This window comes from Staurois parvus, unplaced genomic scaffold, assembly GCF_062004578.1.
Source record: "Staurois parvus isolate SC_StPar_1 unplaced genomic scaffold, SC_StPar_1.0 ptg000723l, whole genome shotgun sequence".
Lineage (NCBI taxonomy): Eukaryota > Metazoa > Chordata > Amphibia > Anura > Ranidae > Staurois > Staurois parvus.
The window spans coordinates 1,373,617-1,396,153 of NW_028318519.1; the positions used below are offsets into that span (position 1 = coordinate 1,373,617).

Consider the following 22,537-nt stretch of genomic DNA (forward strand, 5'->3'; position numbering starts at 1 on the left):
GCAGGGAGTTCCAGAAGATGGGTGACACCCTGGAGAAGTCCTGGAGGTGGGCATGGGAGGAGGAGACCAGGGAACTAGAGAGAAGGAGGTCTTGTGAGGAGCGGAGTGTGCGTGCTGGGTGGTACTTGGATATTAGGTCAGTAATGTTGTTCGGGGCAGTATGGTGGACGGCTTTGTACGTCAGTGTTAGGATTTTGAATTTGATCCGTTGCGCAATCGGAAGCCAGTGGAGGGATTGGCAGAGGGGGGTGGTGGAAACGGAGAGGTTGGAAAGGTGAATGAGTCTGGCACCCGTATTCAGGATCGACTGAAGCGGGGATAGCCAGCGGCGAGGCAGGCCAGTGAGGAGGGAGTTGCAGTAGTCGAGTCGTGATATGATGAGGGAGTGGATGAGCTGTTTAGTGTTTTCTGGGGTTAGGAACGTGCGGATTTTGGCGATGTTGCGGAGGTGGAGTCTGCACGAGTTTGTTAAAGATTGGACTTGGGGCTGGAAGGATAGGTTGGAGTCCAGAATGACACCAAGTACTCTGGCCTGCAGGGCGGGTTTAATGGTGGCGTTGTTGGATGTGATGGAGAAGTCAATGGGGGGTGGTGTCCGGGCTGGGGGAAGACAAGAAACTCGGTTTTGGAGAGGTTCAGTTTAAGGAAGTGGAGTGACAGCCAGTCTGATATCATGGGAACACTTAGAGTCACTGGAGTTACCAGATGACTGGTGGACTGGGAGTGCACTTGGGAGTCACTGGACATACTGGTGTCTACTAGATGGCATATGGACATGGAGCCCATTTAGGGTCACTAGATGACGTGGACTGGAAGTACAACCGTGGCCAAAAGTTGTGAGAATGACACAAGTATTAATTTTTACAAAGTCAGCTGCTTCAGTGTTTTTAGGTCTTTTTGTACTATTTATTTATTTATCTATTTATTTTAGGTACTTATATAGCGCCATCAATTTACGCAGCGCTTTACATATATATTACATTCACATCAGTCCCTAACCCTCAAGAGGTGTACAATCTAAGGTCCCTAACTTCCATTCATACATACACAGACTAGGGCCAATTTAGACAGGAGCCAATTAACCTACCAGCATGTCTTTGGAGTGTGGGAGGAAACTGGAGTACCCATAGGAAACCCATGCAGGCACAGGGAGAACATGCAAACTCCAGGCAGGTGATGCCGTGGTTGGGATTCGAACCAACGACCCTAGTACTGCCAGGCGGAAGTGCTAACCATTTACATGATTACATCAAGTTCATAAATATTGATCCAGTGTTATGTCCATAAAGTACTGAAGTAGAATTACAAGCATTTCATAGGTGTCAAAGGCTTTTATTGACAATTACATTAAGTTTATGCAAAGAGTCAATATTTGCAGGGTTGACCCTTCTTTTTCAAGACCTCTGTAATTCGCCCTGGCATGCTGTCAATCAACTTCTGGGCCACATCCTGACTGATGGCAGCCCATTCTTTCATAATCAATTCTTGGAGTTTGTCCAAACGTTTCGGGTTTTTTTTGTTCACCCGCATCTTGAGGAATGACCACAAGTTCTCAATGGGACTAAGGGCTGAGGAGTTTCCTGGCCATGGACCAAATTTCGATGTTTTGTTCCCCAAGCCACTTAGTTATGGCAAGGTGCTCCATCATGCTGGAAAAGGCATTGTTCCTCACCAATCTGTTCTTGGATGGTTGAGAGAAGTTGCTCTCAGAGGATGTTTGTACCATTCTTTATTCATGGCTGTGTTCTTAGGTAAAATTGTGAGTGAGCCCACTCCCTTAGCTGGGAAGCAACCCCACACATGAATGGTCTCAGGAAGCTTTACCATCAGAGAAAATTACTTTACCCCAGTCTTCAGCAGTCCAATCCCTGTGTCTTTTGCAGAATATTAGTCTGTCTCAGATGTTTTTCCTGGAGATAAGTGGCTTCTTTGCTGCCCTTCTTGACATCAGGCAATCCTCCAAAAGTCTTTGCCTCACTGTGCGTGCAGATGCATCACACCTGCCTGCTGCAATTCCTGAGCAAGCTCTGCATTGGTGGTGCCCCAATCCCGCAGTTGAATCAACTTTAGGAGATGGTCCTGACACCCTGAAGCCTTCTCTGCAACAATTGAGCCTCTCTTCTTGAAGTTCTTGATGATCCGATAAATGGTTGATTTAGGTACAATCTTAGGAGCAGCAAAATCCTTGAATGTGAATCCCTTTTTGTGCAAAGCAATGATTGCATGTGTTTCCTTGCAGGTAACCATCGTTAACAGAGGAAGAGCAAACATATCAAGCACCACCCTCCTTTTAAAGCTTCCAGTCTTTTATTCTAACTCAAGCAGCATGACAGAGTGATCTCCAGCCTTGTCCTGGTCAACACTGACACCTGTGTTAACGTAAGAATAATTGACATGATGTCAGCTGGTCCTTTTGTAGTAGGGCTGAAATGCAATTGAATTTTTTTTTGGGATTAAGTTAATTTTCATGTCAAAGAGGGACTTTGCAATTAATTGCAATTCATCTGATCACTCTTCATAACATTCTGGAGCATATGAAAATTGCCATCATAAAAACTGAGGCAGTAGACTTTGTGAAAATTAATATCTGTGTCATTCTCAAAACCTTTGGCCACGGCTGTACACTTGGGAGTCACTTGGCACTCTGGAGTCATGGGATGTCATGTGGACTGGGAGTGCACTTGAAGTCATTAGATGACACATGGACAGGGAGTGCATTTGGAGTCACTGAGCACTCTGGTGTCTACTAGATAACATTTGGACTGGGAGCTGTTAGGGACCAGCCGGTGGTAGCCTCTAGCGTTCCACAGACCAGAATTCCCTAGGGCGCGGAATCTAAGTTCCGACCTGCTTGTTCACCAGAGCCCCTGATGGTGGGGATGGACTTGGAGCAAGCCGAGACCAGGTCGCGACCCCTGGGTGCAACCAGCTGTGGTAGAGGCACCTGTCGGTGGTACGCAGCAGGTGAGAGTCTGATGTGAGGAGGTAGAGTAAGCGAGGTCAGACAGGCCGGGACGGTAACAGCGGAGCAGGTCGGTACAAAACAGCAGACAGAAGAATAAACGGGTCACGGTCCGGGTTTGGCAACAGGAGATCAAAAGTGCAGGAACAGGCAGGAGAATGGTCAGGCAAGCCAGGGGTCAGAGCAGAAGAAGTCAGCAGATCAGGATCAGGCAGGGTCAGCAGCAAAGTAAACTCACAGGAACACAGGAAAGACCATATGGCACTTGAGCATTGCAAGAGCTGGGTTTAAATAGCCCGCCCGACTACTGACAGGCGCTCCTGGGTCCTAGTGCTTGCCCGGCGCCGTCATTGGTGACAGGCACGCCTGGGTCCTAGTGCCCGCCTGCCTGTACGTTTTGTCAGGACTCTACGCATGTGCGGATTCGATCACCGCAGCAATCTTCCCATTCCCTGACAGGAGCACTTGAGGTCACTGGGCACACTGGTGTCTACTAGATGGCACTTGGACTGGAAATGTACTAAGAGTCACTAGATGACATATGAACTAGAAGCACTTTTGGAGTCATAGGGCACAATGGAGTCCAGTAGAAAACGTGGACTTAGAGCACATTTGAAATTACTGGGCACACTGGTTTCTACTGGAAGGCACGTGGATGGGAATCATACTTGGAGTCACTGGGTGTACTGGAGCCACTTAATGACACATGGACTGGCAGCGCATTTGGAGTCAATGGGAGCATTGGAATTACTAGAAGACACCTGAACTCAGAACTCATTTAGAAACCCTGAGTTCGCTGGAGTGACACATTGACTGGATGTGCACTTGGGGTCACTGGGAACACTGGAGTGTTCACTGGAGATCATGTGTGGAGTGGGAAAGCACTTAGAGTCTCTGGACACACTGGAGTCACTAAATGACAAGTAGACTGGGAGAACATTTAAAAAGCACTGGGCATACTGCTGTCTATTAGATGACATGTGGACTGGGAGCACATTTAAAATTACTGAGCACACTGGTGTCTACTGGATGACAGGTGAATTCGGAAGCATACTTGGAGTCACTGGTGTACTGGAGCCACTAAATAACACTGAAAGCGCATTTGGTGTCACTGAGCGCACTGGGGTCACTAGATGACACTTCAACTGGGAGTTCATCTGGAAACACTGGGTGCGCTAGAGTCACTAGTTGACACTTGGACTGGAAAGACACTTGAAGTTACAAGATGACATGTGGACTGCGAGTGCACTTGAAGTCACGGGGCACACCGAGGTCACTAGATGACACATGAACTGGGAGAGATCATTTTGAGTCACTGGGCACACAGGAGTCACCGACATGTGACTTGAAAACACTAGATGACACATGGACTGGGAATGCATTTGGCATCACTGGGCACACTGGAATCTACTAGATGACAAGAAGACTGGGAGCACTTGAGGTCACTGGGCTTACTGATGTCTACTAGATGGCACATGGATGGGAAGCATACTTGCAGTCACTTGGTGTACTAGAGCCACTATATGACACGTGGACTGGAAGCACATTTGGATTCCCCAGGGGCACTGGGGTCACTAGATGAGACCTCAACTGGGAGCTCACTTGAAAAGACTGGGTGCACTGGAGTCACAAAATGACACATTGACTGGAAGTGCACCTGGATTCACTGAGCACACTGGATTTTACTAGTTCACGTGTGGACTTGCAGTGCACTTAAGAGTATCTGGGCACACTGGAGTCACTAACTGAGACGTGGACTGGGATTGTGCTTGAAGTTACAAGATGACATGGACTGGAAGTGCACTTGGAGTCACTGGACGTACTAGGATGACAGGTAGACTGGCAGCACATTTGAAGTCACTGGGGACAATGATGTCTACTAGATAGCAAGTGAACAGGGAGCCCATTTCGGGGACACTAGATGACATATGGATACACTGGAGTCACGAGATGAAAGGTGGACTACGAGTGCAGATGAAGTCACTGGGAACACTGGAGTCAATAAATAACAGTTGGACTGGGAAGGCACTCTGAGTCACTGGGCATACAAGAATCAGAGATGACATGTGGACTGCGAGCGCACTCAAGGTTACTAGATGACCTGTGGACTGGGAACGCATTTGGAGTCACTGTGCGTACTGAAGTAACTAGATGACAGGTAAACTGGGAGCACATTTGAAGTCATTGGGCACACTGGTCTCTACTAGATGGCATGTAAATTGGAAGCATACTAACACTGGCGGCACTGGAGTCACTAGATGGCAAACCAACTGGAAGCTCATATGGAAACACTGGGCATACTGGAGTCACTAGTTGACACATGAACTGGAAGAGTACTCAGAGTCACTGGGCACACTTGAGTCAATGAATGACACGTAGACTGGGAGTGTACTTGAGAGTCACACAGAACCCAGAGGCTAGAGGCTGGAGGCAGGCACGGAGGACACAGAAGGTACAGGGACATAGGTAAGTACTACCAAATAAAGGCTCAGCTGAAGCCTAGCGATGCACTGCTCAATCGCCAAGCCATGCCTCACTTCACAATTTAAGGTACCACCAATCAGGACAGCTGGGGCTATGATCATTAGGGTCATCTCCTAATTGGTCACCTTGCTGTGCTACAAGTGAAACCTGAAGTGCTAGCGGCTTTGGGCTGGAAAGGAGATCCAGCACTGCATCCCAAGACAGATGAGTGTTATTAAATACAGCTCCTTGAGCATCCCTTCCTTTTTCGGCCAACTAGATTTTATGTGAGCCCCGGATAGCAAGCAGGAGTCTAGAGGTGAGTGATCTCCTTTTGTGTTGTTTTTGTACACTGCCACCAGTTAGGTGAGCTGCAATGTCTAGTGGCAGTGGAAGATTTGAAAAAGAAAAAAAAAATAGCACGTAGGTCAATAAAAACCATTTGCAATTCACATATTCTTACTGACACTAGAGAAGGAAGAATTATCGGCTTCAAACACACACAGATATCATTACAATACATGCACATTTCCTAGGTTTCATCCCTTTAAAGGCCCTTTTGAACAGAAAATGATCTGTCGATCTGTAGAAATGTACTCAGCTTATATAAAAAGTCTACACACCCCTGTTAAAATGTCAGGTTTCTGTGATGTAAAAAAATGAGACAAAGATCAATCATTTCAGAACTTTTTCCACCTTTAATGTAACCTATAAACTGTACAACTCAGTTGAACAACAAACTGAAATCTTTAGGTGGAGGGAAGTAAAAATAAAAAAACTAAAATAATATGGTTGCATAAGTGTGCACACCCTTACACTAATACTTTGTTGAAGCCCCTTTTGATGTGATTCCAACACTCAGTCTTTTTGGGTATGAGTCTATCAGCATGGCACATCTTGACTTGGCAATATTTGTCCACTCTTCCTTGCAAAAACATTCCAAATCTGTCAGATGGCGAAGGCATCTCCTGTGCACAGCCCTCTTCAGATCAGCCCACAGATTTTCGTTCGGATTCAGGTCTGGGCTCTGGCTGGGCCATTCCAAATCTTTAATCTTCTTCTGGTGAAGCCATTCCTTTGTTGATTTGGATGTATGCTTTGGGTCGTTGTCATGGTGAAAGATGAAGTTCCTCTTCATGTTCAGCTTTCTAGCAGAAGCCTAAAGGTTTTGTGCCAATATTGACTGCTATTTGGAACTGTTCACAATTTCCCTCTACCTTGACGAAGGCCCCAGTTCCAGCTGAAGAAAAACAGCCCCAAAGCATGATGCTGCCACCACCATGCTTCACTGTGGATATGGTGTTCTTTTGGTGATCTGCAGTGTTGATTTTGCGCCATATATATCTTTTGGAATTATGGTCAAAAAGTTCAACCTTGGTTTCATCAGACCAGAACACATTTTCCCACATGCTTTTGGGAGACTTCAGATGTGTTTTTGCAAAATTTAGCCAGACTTGGATGTTTTTCGTTACAAAAGGCTTCCGTCTTGCCACTCTACCCCATAGCCCAGACATATGAAGAATACGGGAGATTGTTGTCACATGACCACACAGCCAGTACTTGCAAGATGTTCCTGCAGCTCCTTTAATGTTGCTGTAGGCCTCTTGGCAGCCTCCCAGACCAGTGTTCTTCTCGTCTTTTCATCCATTTTGGAGGGACGTCCAGTTCTTGGTAATGTCACTGTTGCGCCATATTTTCTCCGCTTGATGATGACTGTCTTCACTGTGCTCCATGGTATATCTAATGCCTTGGAAATTCTTTTGTCCCCTTCTCCTGACTGGTACCTTTTAACAATGAGATCCCTCTGATGCTTTGGAAGCTCTCTGCAGACCATGGCTTTTGCTGTAAGATGCGACTAAGAAAATGTCAGAAAAGACCTACTAGAACAGCTGAACTTTATTTGTGGTTAATCAGAGAAACTTTAAATGATGGCAGGTGTGTACTGACTCCTATCTAACATGATTTTGGATGTGATTGCTTAATTCTGAACACAGCTACATCCCCAGTTATAAGAGGGTGTGCACACATATGCAACAACATTATCTTAGTTTTTTAAAAGACTTCAGTTTTTCAATTGAGTTGTTCAGTTTATAGGTCACATTAAAAGCTGGAAAATGTTCTAAAATTATTTATCTTTGTCTTATTTTCTTTCATCACAGAAACCTGACATTTTAACAAGGGTGTGTAGACTTTTTATATCCACTGTATGTACCCTTTTTCAAATCCAAATACAGCTGTGATATGACCCGGATCCTTCCCAACCTGTCTGCAGGGAAACAATGGCAGGAGGAGCTTCTAGTCCTCTGCTGTTGGTCACATGTTCAAAATAAAAAAAACAGCCCTTGGAATACAGAGTAAAAAAAATGAATATCAGTTAACTGTTTTCAATTGTCATACAAATATAAATTTGAATTCAAATCTTTATTATTTGTTGGCAATAACATGGTGTGGGTGGATTTCTGCCACTCACAGGCTGTGTCATGCCCCTCCAGCCTGTGTCTTAGAAAAACAGAGAAGTGAAGCCTCCATCAAGCAAAATGTAATATCCCACCCCTATTGTGTTTAGCTGGTTCGTAGGCATGGAGGAGGAAGGAGGGAGTGGGCTGTCATTTACCACTGTATACAGTGAGGAACAGAAGTATTTGAACACCCTGCGATTTTGCAAGTTCTCCCACTTAGAAATCATGGAGGGGTCTGAAATTCACATTGTAGGTGCATTCCCACTCTGAGAGACAGAATTTAAAAAAAAATTCAGGAAATCACATTGTATGATTTTTAAATAATCTGCTGAACATAAGTATTTGAACGCCTAAGAAACAGCAAGAATTCTGGCTCTCAAAGACCTGTTACTGTGCCTTCAAAAAGGCCACCTCTACTCCAATCACTAATCTAACTTAGTAGCACCTGTCTGAGCTCTTTAACCACTTGCCTACCAGGCACTTATACCCCCTTATTTACCAGGCCAATTTTCAGCTTTCAGCGCTGCCGCACTTTGATTGACAATTGCGCGGTCATGCAACATTGTACCCATATGAAATTTTGATCATTTTTTTCTCACAAATAGAGCTTTCTTTTGGTGGTATTTAATCGCCACTGGGCGCTTTACTTTTTGCGCTATAAATAAAAAAAGTGCAAAAAATTTGAAAAAAAAAAAAAAGTTTCTTTGTTTCTGTTATAAAATTTTTCAAACAGGTAATTTTTCTCCTTCACTGATGTGCGTTGATGAGGCAGCACTGATAGGCACTGATAGGCAGCACTAAAGGGCACTGATAGGCAGTACTAATGAGGTGGCACGGATAGGCGGCACTGATAGGCAGCACTAATGAGGTGTCACGGATAGGTGGCACTAATATGCAGCACTGATAGGCGGCACTGATAGGTGACACTGATGATGGGTACTGATAGATGGCACTGACTGGCATCACTGCTGGACACTGACTGGCGGCACTGACTGGCACAACCGCTGGGCACTGAATGGTGGCACTGACTGGTAGCACTGCTGGGCTGCACTGGTGGACAGCACTGGTGGGTGGGCACAGGTGGGTGGCACTGGTGGGCACAGGTGGGTGGGCACAGGTGGGTGGCACTGCTGGGCACAGGTAGGTGGCACTTCTGGGCACAGGTGTGTGACACTGCAGAGTGGCACAGGTGGGTGCACTGCTGGGCACAGGTGGGTGATCTGCTGGGCACAGGTGGGCGGAGCTAGTGGGCGCACTGCTGGGCACAGGTGGGCGGAACCTGCAGGTGGCACTGCTGGGCACCGATCATCAGGGCACTGATAATCAGTGCCCTGATGATCGGTGCCGATCCTCGCTCTGACAACTGCCGGTTCTCGGCAGTACTTTCCTCACGATCTGACAGCGTGAGGAAAGTGCAGCCGAGAACCAACACTTGCATTTCCCTCTGATCAGCGTGTCATTGGACACCGCTGATCATGTGGTAAAAGGCCGCTGTGATTGGCCTTTTACCACATCACGTGATCAGCTGTGTCCGTAGGACACAGCGATCACGGAGATCGCCGGGTGCGCGCCCCAGGGTGCGTTCTGGGCGGACATCATATGACGTCCACTCAGAACTGGCCGGCCGCAGTGCAGCCGTCATTCAGCTATCTGTGGTCAGCAGCTAGTTAAAGACACATGTCCACCCCACAATCAGTCAGACACCAACTACTACCATGGGCAAGACCAAAAAGCTGTCAAAAGACACCAGAGACAAAATTGTGGACCTCCACAAGGCTGGAAAGGGCTACGGGGCAACTGCCAAGCAGCTTGGTGAAAATAGATCAATTGTTGGAGCAATTGTTAGAAAATGGAAGAGGCTAAAGACTACTGTCAGTCTCCATCGGACTGGGGCTCCATGCAAGATCTCACCTCGTGGGGTATCACTGATAAGAAAGGTGAGGAATCAGCCCAGAACTACAACGGAGGAGCTGGTCAATGACATGAAGAGAGCTGGGACCACAGTTTCAAAGGTCATTGTCGGTAGAACACTACGCCGTCATGGTTTCAAATCATGCATTGCACGGAAGGTTCCCCTGGTCAAGTCATCACATTTCCAGGCCCGTCTGAAGTTTGCTAATGACCATCTGGAGGATCCAGAGGAGGCATGGGAGAAAGTCATGTAGTCAGATGAGACCAAAGTAGAACTTTTTGGTCTAAACTTCACTCGTCGTGTTTGGAGGAAAAAGAAGGATGAGTTGCATCCCAAGAACACCATCCCTACTGTGAAGCATGGGGGTGGTAACATCATGCTTTGGAGGTGCTTTTCTGCGAAGGGGACAGGACGACTGCACTGTATTAAGGAGAGGATGAATGGGGCCATTTATTTTGAGATTTTGAGCAACAACCTCCTTCCCGCAGTCAGAGCATTGAAGATGGGTCGTGGCTGGGTCTTCCAACATGACAACGACCTGAAGCACACAGCCAGGATAACCAAGGAGTGGCTCCGTAAGAAGCATATCAAGGTTCTGGAGTGGCCTAGCCAGTCTCCAGACCTAAATCCAATAGAACATCTTTGGAGGGAGCTGAAACTCCGTGTTGCTCAGCGACAGCCCCGAAACCTGACAGATCTAGAGGAGATCTGTGTGGAGGAGTGGGCCAAAATCCCTGTTGCAGTGTGTGCAAAGCTGGTCAAGAACTACAGGAAACATTTGACCTCTGTAATTGCAAACAAAGGCTTCTGTACCAAATATTAACACTGACTTTCTCAGGTATTCAAATACTTACGTTCAGCAGTGCAAGACAAATACATTCTTTAAAAATCATACAATGTGATTTCCTGAATTTTTTATTTTAATTCTGTCTCTCAGAGTGGGAATGTACCTACAATGTGAATTTCAGACCCCTCCATGATTTCTAAGTGGGAGAACTTGCAAAATCGCAGGGTGTTCAAATACTTCTGTTCTTCACTGTATATACTCACATGTTCAGTCCTATAGTCACATGGGCTGCTTAGATGTGATAGAGAGGACATTTTCAGCATAGAAACTCACGTGTGCAGTAGTAACCAACACTGCTCTGCAAAATCCCTAACCACAGAGGGGACATGGACAGTAGGAGAAGACAGAGAACAACAGGAGCAACTTTTTTTTTTTGCAGAATACAGAAAACGAATCCCACAGTGACTGAGTGAGTATGAACAGCATGTAATATAGCATTTATTGATAGTTTTTTTTATGATGTGGGTTTAGTGACACTATAACCCCTTGGCGCCGGTGCCTCCCGGCCCTTTAAGAGTTTTAGAAGCCGAGAGGCGGGCGGGGTTTTAGGGTCATGTGACCACCGTGATTCGCTGTCACGGCAGTCACATGATCGGGAAAGGTCCTGATCACAAGAGGAGATTGGGACCTTTCCGTCAGTACCGGACATATGTGCTTGGAGCACGCAGGGCCCGTGCTCTCAGCACATATGTTTTTTGTAATTGCACGCAAATGTGCGGCCGCTCGGTGTCAAGGCCCAGACGCCGAGAGGCCGTACATTTGCGTGCGCTCGGCGTGAAGAGGTTAAGCAATGTTATCTGTACTTTCAATCAGCAACATTTATGGGGGGAGGGGGCATGTAAATAGTTTGGGATGGCATCTGGTTGAGCTGCAGATTTACTGCAAGAAAAGAAGGTAAGAGTGATCATTTGTCATATTTAATGACTTAACAGAATTTAAAGTCCTACCAGTTATATAATTACCTTCATGGTTGAATGTCAGGCTATCACTTCCTGACAGTCTCGCCTGCCTTTTCATACTACTTGCACCTTCCTATTAGCCATTGAGACCAATAGGAATATGTCGGGAGCAGGAGGTAACAGTACACTACCTGAAAGAGTCTACATTTCCCCGCAATTCGGCCATGAAAGTAAAGTATTAATGTCGGCGGCAGACGTGTGGCCACCATATACCTGCAGCAATTTTGTTTTTTCTTGACAGGGTCTCTTTAAATCTTATTAACACATTCTGCAGCTTTATGGCTTTTGGGGGGTGAACAGAAACCTATCATACCTTTACTGCAACAAATCCATGGGAGACATTGTCCGGGTCTGCTGCTATTGGTGGGATCTCTTCTTTCTCCAGGATCTGTAATGATATAATTTAGCTATTATAGTATATTTTTTATTTTAGATACACATTGGAATTTATATTCAGCTTAACCAGCCCAGCCCTAATGTTCCTTTTACTGATCGGTTGTCACAGTGGTCACATAATAAGGAGCCAGTCCCACTGGCTCCTGATCATTACTAGAGACTAGGAGCTGTCTTCGACAGCTCGGTCTCTGCACTTTTCTGGAAACATGCTAGAGAGTTTGCTCTAAGCACAGAAACCTCCGTCACCCATGGATGCATATGTGCAGCATGTGGGTATTACAGGCCACCCTCTTTGCTACCGCACATATGCATTACATACATGGCAAGAGGTTTACATACACCTATTACGCTGTACACTTAGGGGGAGCTTTACTAAAATCGGAGCACTCAGAATCTGGTGCAGCTGTGCATGGTAGCCAATCAGATTCTAACTTCAGCTTGTTCAGTTAAGCTTTGACAATAAAACTTGGAAGTTGATTGGTTTCTATGCAGAGCTGAACCACATTTTGCACTCTCCGGTCTTAGTAAATCTCCCCCTTAATGGTGGAGAAGGATCTGGGGGGGGTCAATGGTAGAGAAGGATCTGGGGGTTCTGGTAGATCACAAGTTTAATAATGGCATGCAATGCCAAGCTGCGGTTTCTAAAGTGAGAAAAATCCTCTCTTCTATTAAAAGAGGTATAGACTCCAGAGAGAGAGATATCATTTCCCCCGGTACAAATCATTAGTAAGACCTCATCTGGAATATGCAGTTCAGTTTTGGGCACCAATTCACAAAAAGAACATTGGGGAACTGGAGAAAGTGCAGAGAAGGGCAACCAAACTGATACGAGGCATGGAGGAGCTCAGCTATGAGGAAAGATTAGAGGAACTGAATGTATTCTCTGCTGAGAAGAGGAGATTAAGGGGGATATGATCACCATGTATATTACATAGAGGGGGATATGATCTCCATGTATAATACATAAGGGGGATATGATCACCATGTATAATACATAAGGGGGATATGATCACCATGTATAATACATAAGGGGGGATATGATCACCATGTATAATACATAAGGGGGGATATGATCTCCATGTATAATACATAAGGGGGGGATATGATCATCATGTATAATACATAAGGGGGGATATGATCACCATGTATAATACATAAGGGGGGATATGATCTCCATGTATAATACATAAGGGGGGATATGATCACCATGTATAATACATAAGGGGGGATATGATCTCCATGTATAATACATAAGGGGGGATATGATCTCCATGTATAATACATAAGGGGGGATATGATCTCCATGTATAATACATAAGGGGAGGATATGATCTCCATGTATAAAACATAAGGGGGGATATGATCTCCATGTATAATACATAAGGGGGGGATATGATCTCCATGTATAATACATAAGGGGGGGATATGATCTCCATGTATAATACATAAGGGGGGATATGATCTCCATGTATAATACATAAGGGGGGTATGATCTCCATGTATAATACATAAGGGGGGATATGATCTCCATGTATAATACATAAGGGGGGATATGATCTCCATGTATAATACATAAGGGGGGATATGATCTCCATGTATAATACATAAGGGGGGATATGATTTCCATGTATAATACATAAGGGGGATATGATCACCATGTATAATACATAAGGGGGATATGATCTCCATGTATAATACATAAGGAGGGATATGATCTCCATGCATAATACATAAGGGGGGATATGATCACCATGTATAATACATAAGGGGGATATGATCTCCATGTATAATACATAAGGGGGATATGATCACCATGTATAATACATAAGGGGGATATGATCTCCATGTATAATACATAAGGAGGGATATGATCTCCATGCATAATACATAAGGGGGGATATGATCTCCATGCATAATACATAAGGGGGGATATGATCACCATGCATAATACATAAGGGGGGATATGATCTCCATGTATAATATATAAGGGGGGATATGATCTCCATGTATAATACATAAGGGGGGATATGATCTCCATGTATAATACATAAGGGGGGATATGATCACCATGCATAATACATAAGGGGGGATATGATCTCCATGTATAATACATAAGGGGGGATATGATCTCCATGTATAATACATAAGGGAGATATGATCTCCATGTATAATACATAAGGGGGATATGATCACCATGTATAATACATAAGGGGGATATGATCTCCATGCATAATACATAAGGGGGGATATGATCACCATGTATAATACATAAGGGGGGGATATGATCTCCATGTATAATACATAAGGGGATATGATCTCCATGTATAATACATAAGGGGATATGATCTCCATGTATAATACATAAGGGGATATGATCTCCATGTATAATACATAAGGGGGGATATGATCTCCATGTATAATACATAAGGGGGATATGATCTCCATGTATAATACATAAGGGGGGATATGATCTCCATGTATAATACATTAGGGGGGATATGATCGCCATGTATAATACATAAGGGGGGATATGATCGCCATGTATAATACATAAGGGGGGATATGATCAACATGTATAATACATAAGGGGGGATATGATCTCCATGTATAATACATAAGGGGGATATGATCACCATGTATAATACATAAGAGGGGATATGATCTCCATGTATAATACATAAGGGGGGATATGATCATCATGTAGAATACATAAGGGGGGATATGATCACCATGTATAATACATAAGGGGGATATGATCAACATGCCGATGACATATCACTACACCGGTCTGTTGCCAGTGTCATGTGACCGCTGTGACCAATCACAGCAGATCACATGTCAATTGTATACAATGGATGGCTTCCTATCATGCCATCCATTGTATACAATTATGTTGTTAGCTGTGATTGGTCAAGGCCATCACATGATACAGACAGGGCCAATCACAGCCCATCTGTATCATGTGATCACCTTTGCCCAATCACAGCTAATCACAACAAAAGACTGAATGAATCAGTTTCATTCAGTAACAATGATTGCAAATATCAATGAAATACATTGGTATCAGCAATCATAACGTGTTAAAAAAAAATCCTGATCACTTGCCCAGAGTAGTTCAATGTTACTATGGTAACATTGTATTGCTTTGGTCACAGTGTGCTGAAAAATAAAATAGTAAAATAAAGAAAAAATGTAATAAAAATGTAATAAAAAATAAAAAAATAATAGAAACATTTGAAAAAAAAAATATAAATTAAATTATTATTATTTTCACCAAAGAAATGTAGCAGAATACATTTTGACCTAAATTTATGAAGAAATGTTCTTTATTTGCAAAATTTTATAACAGAAACGAAGAAAGTTGCGTTTTTTTTTCAAAAGTTTCAGGTGTTTGTTGTTTTATTTAGCAAAAAAATAAAAAACCCAGTGGTGATTAACCATTAGCCGCCCGGCCAATGGCCGTTTGGCGGCTTCAGAAGTGTCTCTTCATTCCGGGTGCACGCCATTTGGCGTGCTCCCGCACATGCGCCGTTTGCGCTAATGCAGAGCGGCGCAGCAGTGCGATCTGTCACCGGCCGTGCACCTCGGACACGGCCGATTACAGATCCGAGTACCGGCTCCCGTTGCCGGTACCATGTGACCTGCTGTGACCAATCACAGCAGGTCACATGACAGTTGTATACAATGGATGGCTTCATTCATGATGCCATCCATTGTATACTAGTGCTTAGCTGTGAATGGTCACAGCTAATCACATGCACATGTCATGTGATTAGCTGTGACCAAATCACAGCTAAGCACAAAAAAAAAAAAAAAAAAAAGCTGAATGAATCGATTTCATTCAGCTAAATGCTTGCTTATAGCAAAGTAATTCTTTGCTATAAGCAAATTGTGTAAAAAAAAAATATATATATATACTGATCACTTCCCCAAAGTAGTACAATGTTACTATGGTAACATTGTACTACTTTGGTCATAGTAAAATATGAAAAAAAAATCTTAAAAAAAATAAAAAAAATGTAATAAAAAATTAAATATAATAAAAAAATAAAAATAATATATATATATATTTTTTTTCATACTGTCACCAGTCAGTGTCCCTGATCACCGCCATGCCAGTTATATGATGACGCTGTACTGCACTGGTGACAGTATGTAAAAAAAAAAATTGTGAAAATAATTTTTTACATTTTTTCATTTTCCGAAAAATTATGACAAAAAAATACAACTTCAAAAATCTCGCCATTCCTCTTATGAAGTACGTCGGACTGTCTACTCTGCAAAAAGGGGTCATTTGGGGGATATCTGTACTGTCCTGACATTTGGGGGATATCTGTACTGTTCTGACATTCTTGGACCTCAAGAAATTAGATTGGCTGTCAGTACTTCAGGATTGATCAATACTCAGATCTATACCATAGTTTGTGAACTCTATAACTTTCCTACAAACTAAATAATACATCCTTATTTGGGTTATTTTCACCAAAGACATGTAGCAGAATACATCTCGGCCTAAATTTATGAAGAACAATTATTTATTTGTAAACTTTTATAACAGAAACAAAGAAAAATGTGGGTTTTTTTTCAAAATTTTTGGCTTTTTTTTTGTTAATTTAGCAAAAAATAAAAACCCCAGCGGTGATTAAATACCACCAAAAGAAAGCTCTAGTTGTGTGAAGAAAATGATAAAATTTTAGTTTGGGTACAATGTTGTATGACCGCGCAATTGTCATTCAAAGTGTGAGAGCGCTGAAACCTGAAAAATGGCCTGGGCAGGAAGGTGTAAAATTGCCCGGTATTGAATTGGTTAAATACCACCAAAAGAAAGCTTCTATTTGTGTGAAAACCATATGTGGACAGTGTTGCATGACTGCGCAATTGTCACTCAAAGTGCAATAGCGCTGAAAGCTGAAAATTGGCATGGACAGGAAGGGGGGTATAAGTGCCCCGGTATTGAAGTGGGTAAACTGTTTTTTTTTGTTTTTTTTTTTGTATAATCTCTTTTTTATTGAAGTAAGAATTTTCAATGCAATAGAATGAAAAAAGAAAACAGTACAAGAAAGAAACACAGAACATTTGTGTCCATCAATTCTATCGCCAATTCACCAGCAATCCATAGCTATGAACAACCGGAAGAGGCATACAAATTACCGGGGACCCAACAGTCATGCAGGAACGGTGTCTCCGCACAAAACCGGTAAGCACCAGTAGGGCAGTTGAGTTACAACATCATGCAATATGTATAACAGAGTAAAAGATGATTGATGCCTGATAACACAGCATACAGTAGAGTTCTGGACACAGATACACAGAAAAATATAGGGTATGGCAGTAACCATAATGGGAGAAGAAGAAAAAAAAAAACTCTGATCATGGGGTTGAAATTGCTCTGTAGAAATGTAAGATCATGGAGCTAGTATGAAAAATAATGAAAAGACCAAAAGTCTATGTATAGTCAGGTGGTGCGAAACGAAGTACCGTTCTGGGTATGTATCATCAAGTAGCTGCAATAGGATGTTGTCATCAAATGTCACTGGTGGAAGCCAACAAATGGTACAGCGGTCAGGGGTCAGTGCGGTCTGGGCTATCTAGTTCCAAAGAATTGTACATCCAGCCAGGCCAGATGTCATGAAATTTCTGCAGGTTATTTTTAACAATGTAGACCCATCTCTCTGCCTCCATGACCCTGTCCACCTCTCGCCTCCAGTCCTGTAAGGTGTGGCAATGGTTTCGGTATGAGGCTATTGGCCGCATTTAACCAATTCAATACCGGGCAATTTTCCCCCTTCCTGCCCAGGCCAGTTTTCAGGTTTCAGCGCTCTCACACTTTGAATGACAATTGCGCGGTCATACAACATTGTACCCAAACTAAAATCTTATCATTTTCTTCACACAACTAGAGCTTTCTTTTGGTGGTATTTAATCACCGCTGGGGGTTTTATTTTTTGCTAAATTAACAAAAAAAGACCAACAATTTTGAAAAAAAACCACACGTTTTTCTTTGTTTCTGTTATAAAAGTTTACAAATAAATAATTGTTCTTCATAAATTTAGGCCGAGATGTATTCTGCTACATGTCTTTGGTGAAAATAACCCAAATTAGGATGTATTATTTAGTTTGTAGGAAAGTTATAGAGCTGAATATTGATCAATCCTGAAGTACTGACGGACAATCTAATTTCTTGAGGTCCAAGAATGTCAGAACAGTACAGATATCCCCAAATGACCCCTTTTTGCAGAGTAGACAGTCCGACGTACTTCATAAGAGGAGAGACAGTATATTTGGATTTCCCCGGTCCATTTGAGGGCAGCAAGGTGTGCATGTTCCAGGACATTCTCAATGTGGTTGTAGCCTGCATCGAGTCCATCCCCAAGCGCAGGAGCATTTGTGTTTGCTGGTACTTCATAAGAGGCATGGCGAGTTTTTTGAAGTTGTATTTTTTTTGTCATAATTTTGCAGAAAATGAAAAAATTTAAAAAATTAGTTTCACTATTTTTTTTTTACATATTGTCACCAGTGCAGTACAATGTCATCATATAACTGGTATGGCGGTGAACAGGGACACTGACTAGTGACAGTATGAAAAAAAAATATTTTTTTTTTATTTGCTTTATTATTTTTTATTAAATTTTTTTTCTTTTTTTTAAGATTTTTTTTCATATTTCACTATGACCAAAGTAGTACAATGTTACCATAGTAACATTGTACTACTTTGGGGAAGTGATCAGTATTTTTTTTTTTACACAATTTGCTTATAGCAAAGAATTACTTTGCTATAAGCAAGCATTTACCTGAATGACATCGATTCATTCAGGTTTTTTTTTTTTTTTTTTTTTTGTGCTTAGCTGTGATTTGGCCACAGCTAATCACATGACCTGTGCATGTGATCGCTGTGACCATTCACAGCTAGACACTAGTATATAATGGATGGCATGAATGAAGCCATCCATTGTATACAACTGTCAAGTGACCTGCTGTGATTGGTCACAGCAGGTCACATGGTACCGGCAACGGGGGCCGATACTCAGATCTGTCATCGGCCGTGTCCGCTCTGCAGGAGCGCAATCTGCGCATGTGCGGGGGGACGCCATATGGCGTCCACCCGGAATGCTCATGACATTTGCCGGCTGCCATTCGGCCATAGGGCAGGCGGCAAATGGTTAAATAGATGGGTTTAAATCTGAATATACAGAAGCCAAAACTGTCTGCACAGGCTATACCAACTAATAGGCTCCCAACTGCCATTTTCTTTTATAATACAGGTTAAAATAAAAGACCTGGCTGGCCAATGTGAGGACTTTCCTTTCTAACAGTGGTTGTCAACTTATCAGCTAAAGCAGCCCGTGACATCCCTGCAGGAGACGTTGAGTTTGATTGGGTCCCCCCTAAGCTCTGCAGGGCCAGGCAACACGCATTTTGCACACACAGTCAGTAAAACAGTCCTTGAGCTGTTTCGTTTTGTTGCTTTTATTGAGGGGTTAACAACTTGGATGGGGTCTAGGGCAGGGGCGGACTGACCATTTGGAAACTAGGGGACTGCCCAAGGGCCCGGGGTCAGTAGTGGACCCTATGAGATGCCCCTGGTACCTTTTTCATAGGCTTTTTTGAGTTTGGGCAAGGACACAGGGGCCCCATGATCCCCTATTGCCTGGGGGCCCCATGAGTTGTCAGTTAGCCCCTGGTCTAAGGGCATATGGGATGTCCAAGGAACTGCAAACTTGAGGACAAACCTCTTGTACACTATACAAAAATGTGGATCAGAAAAATAGCACTGTCTCTTTAAGGAGCACTGAAGTCCCCTTGATGTACCTCTTCAGACCCCATATAAATCCTTCCTCCTTTACCCGGCTGTACTGATGGTATCCCTGGGCAAGGGATTCCAAGATCTGCCACTTAAGTAGTTGAGAGCTAGTTGGGTCTTGCACACGACTGTCCTCTCCTTTTATCTGGTCCAGGGGGTGTAGAAGTACTCACACTGTCCTGTCCTGTTAACTTGGTGGGTTGCAGCTGCTTTCAGGCCTCACGCTGGGCTGCCTCCTTCCCTGCCGACAGGATTAGCACAATGGAGAGTCTTCTATCCAGAAACCAGGCTGTAGGTAGGCTCCCCTCCCCGGGGCCCCCTCCCCGGCTCCACTCTCCAGCACCTTCCTTCAGTCCATCTTTCACCCGACTTCCTTACTGCACAGGCTCTGCCATATTTAAGGGTTGCCTTTGGCTACCTTGCCCGGCCTCCTGTCTGGGGATTGGCCAAGTTCCCCTAAACATGCAAATCTGGGCCTCCTTCCCTCCACCGCCCCTCTTCCAGAAAGTGCCAGAAGCTTCTGGTAGGGTGGGAAGGTTTCAGAAGTCCTGACATGTAGAGCCTTCCAGCCTGTCCCGAGGTGAACCCACTACCTCACTCCCAGGCTGACTCATCCAAGGCTTCTAACAAACCTCTACCTCACAAAAAAAATCCTATCAAGCAATAGAGGGCGCTACATTTGTAATAAATAAAATATTGAAGTGAGCGCTAGAATGTAAAAGCAGCTGAAACCACTAAAAGGTGAACCATAAGCCTTCAATGAAATCTGTAAAAGTAGTGCAGTGCTAAAAATGATAAATGAAATCTTATAGGAAAACACACATAAATAATATGTGCGTTGAAATCATAACATACTCATAAACACATGGAAATATAGTCCTTCAGTAAAAATGCACATGCACCTATAATGCATTTTAAAACATAAAATGTCGATAGAATCTCAGTAAAATCTTCCAGATAATCATCAGAATAATTGCCAGGTGACTGTGTTAAATCCCAGTATGTACGTAAATCCTCAGGTGGGTATGCTAATAAATATATAAAATGCGCACTCACCAGAAGCGCATAAATATAGCTCGTTGTATCATATACTGTTGGAACGGTCAGGGATCCCTTCTTAGGGTGGTCCGGGATGCAGCCTGGGAGTGGGTGGCCTTCCTTAGGTTATAGGATAATGGATGTGTCAGGTAGGATGAAGCGACATCCTACCTGACACATACATCTGCTTTGATTCTAGACGAGGTTGATCCATTTATCCTGGCTTGCCATTATCCTATAACCTAAGGAAGGCCACCCACTCCCAGGCTGCATCCCCGATCACCCTAAGAAGGGATTCCCTGACCGTTCCAACAGTATATGATACAACGCGCTATATTTATGAACTTCAGGTGAGTGCGCATTTTATATATTTATTAGCACACCGACCTGAGAATTTACGTACATACTGGGATTTAACACAGTCACCTGGCGATTATTCTGATGATTATCTAGAAGATTTTACTGAGATTCTATTGACATTTTATGTTTTAAAACGCATTATAGGTGCATGTGCGTTTTTACTAAAGGACTATATTTCCATGTGTTTATGAGTATGTTATGATTACAACGCACTTATTAGTTATGTGCATTTTCCTATAAGATTTAATTTATCATTTTTTGCGCTGCACTACTTTTAGCTACATTTGTAATGCTTGGAGGACTGTCAGAAACTGCAGACCTAATAGAGGAAATGAGGGTCAGACAGTGTGAACAGGATATTTTTGGCTGAGGGTGGCTGCAGAAGACGATACGGAACTAGGAAGATGTTACGTGAGGCTAGTAGAGATCTATGCTATTATCCTAATCAATGTTCCTTCTACAGACTGCTGAGGTCCAAGGGGCCCACATATACCAAGGGCTGCAGGTTGGGCACCAAGATTTTATAGCATAGGGAAATTGGGTACTGCAGCTCCACCATGATAATTACCTGGACTCCTGATAACTCCTCCAGCTCCTTCAAGGCTTTCTCCGTGTCTCTTACCAGCACTGTGGAGATGCCCAGTTCCTGGGCCGGCTTCAGGTTAGCACCGATGTCATCGAGGAAGATGGTCTGAAAGAAATAATACGACTGTTCAATGTGAGAGTGCTCACCGGGACAAGGAGGGAGAAGAAATATCCCTAGAAAAAACAGACCTGGCAAAAGCTATATTATTTATTTTTAATTTACTGCCTGGGCCAGATTTGATGAAAAATTCCTCACCTATGCATAGACACACCTCCAGACTCAGACACCTTGCGACATCTCGCAAACTACCTCATGGATGTGTAATGTAGCCATCCCAGGAGACAGTTTTGAGATGTAGCGCATGCGCACACACAGACAACGTGGAGAATGTGGGATCTGGCATATGCAGAGGGACCTGCCAAAGACTCACAGTGCATATGTGAATGCGTCTGATCCAAGATGGCGGCACTAAAGAAGAGAGGCAAAGGAGGAGCTTTTGCTTTAACCTTCTCGGCGGTATGATTCTTTCAGATTTTTGGTGCTGAAAGCGGTACCATTTTTTTGCATGGAAATATGTAGTTTTTTATTGTAGGCTGTAATTTTTAGGAATAACTCACTGAAATCTGTCCGAACAAGAGTCTAGTAAACATTCCGGATATGATAAAACTTGAAACACGAAATCATAAATTATAATTTAATAAATAATCATAAAAAATAATAATATAATAATAATAAATTTAATTCAATAATATAA

At 43.3% G+C, this 22,537-nt stretch overlaps 1 protein-coding gene across 1 annotated transcript in view; it reads right to left on the reverse strand.

Moving 5' to 3' along the window:
- The window catches only part of EPHX2 (epoxide hydrolase 2), a 173,735-nt gene that overhangs the window by 123,303 nt on the left and 27,895 nt on the right, over nt 1-22,537 (reverse strand). The window contains exons 5-6 of the mRNA XM_089653870.1: nt 21,766-21,888; nt 11,916-11,990 (exon numbers count right to left, since the gene is read on the reverse strand). Of these exons, the coding sequence (XP_089509996.1) occupies nt 11,916-11,990; nt 21,766-21,888 (198 nt within the window). The remainder of the gene's footprint in view (nt 1-11,915; nt 11,991-21,765; nt 21,889-22,537) is intronic.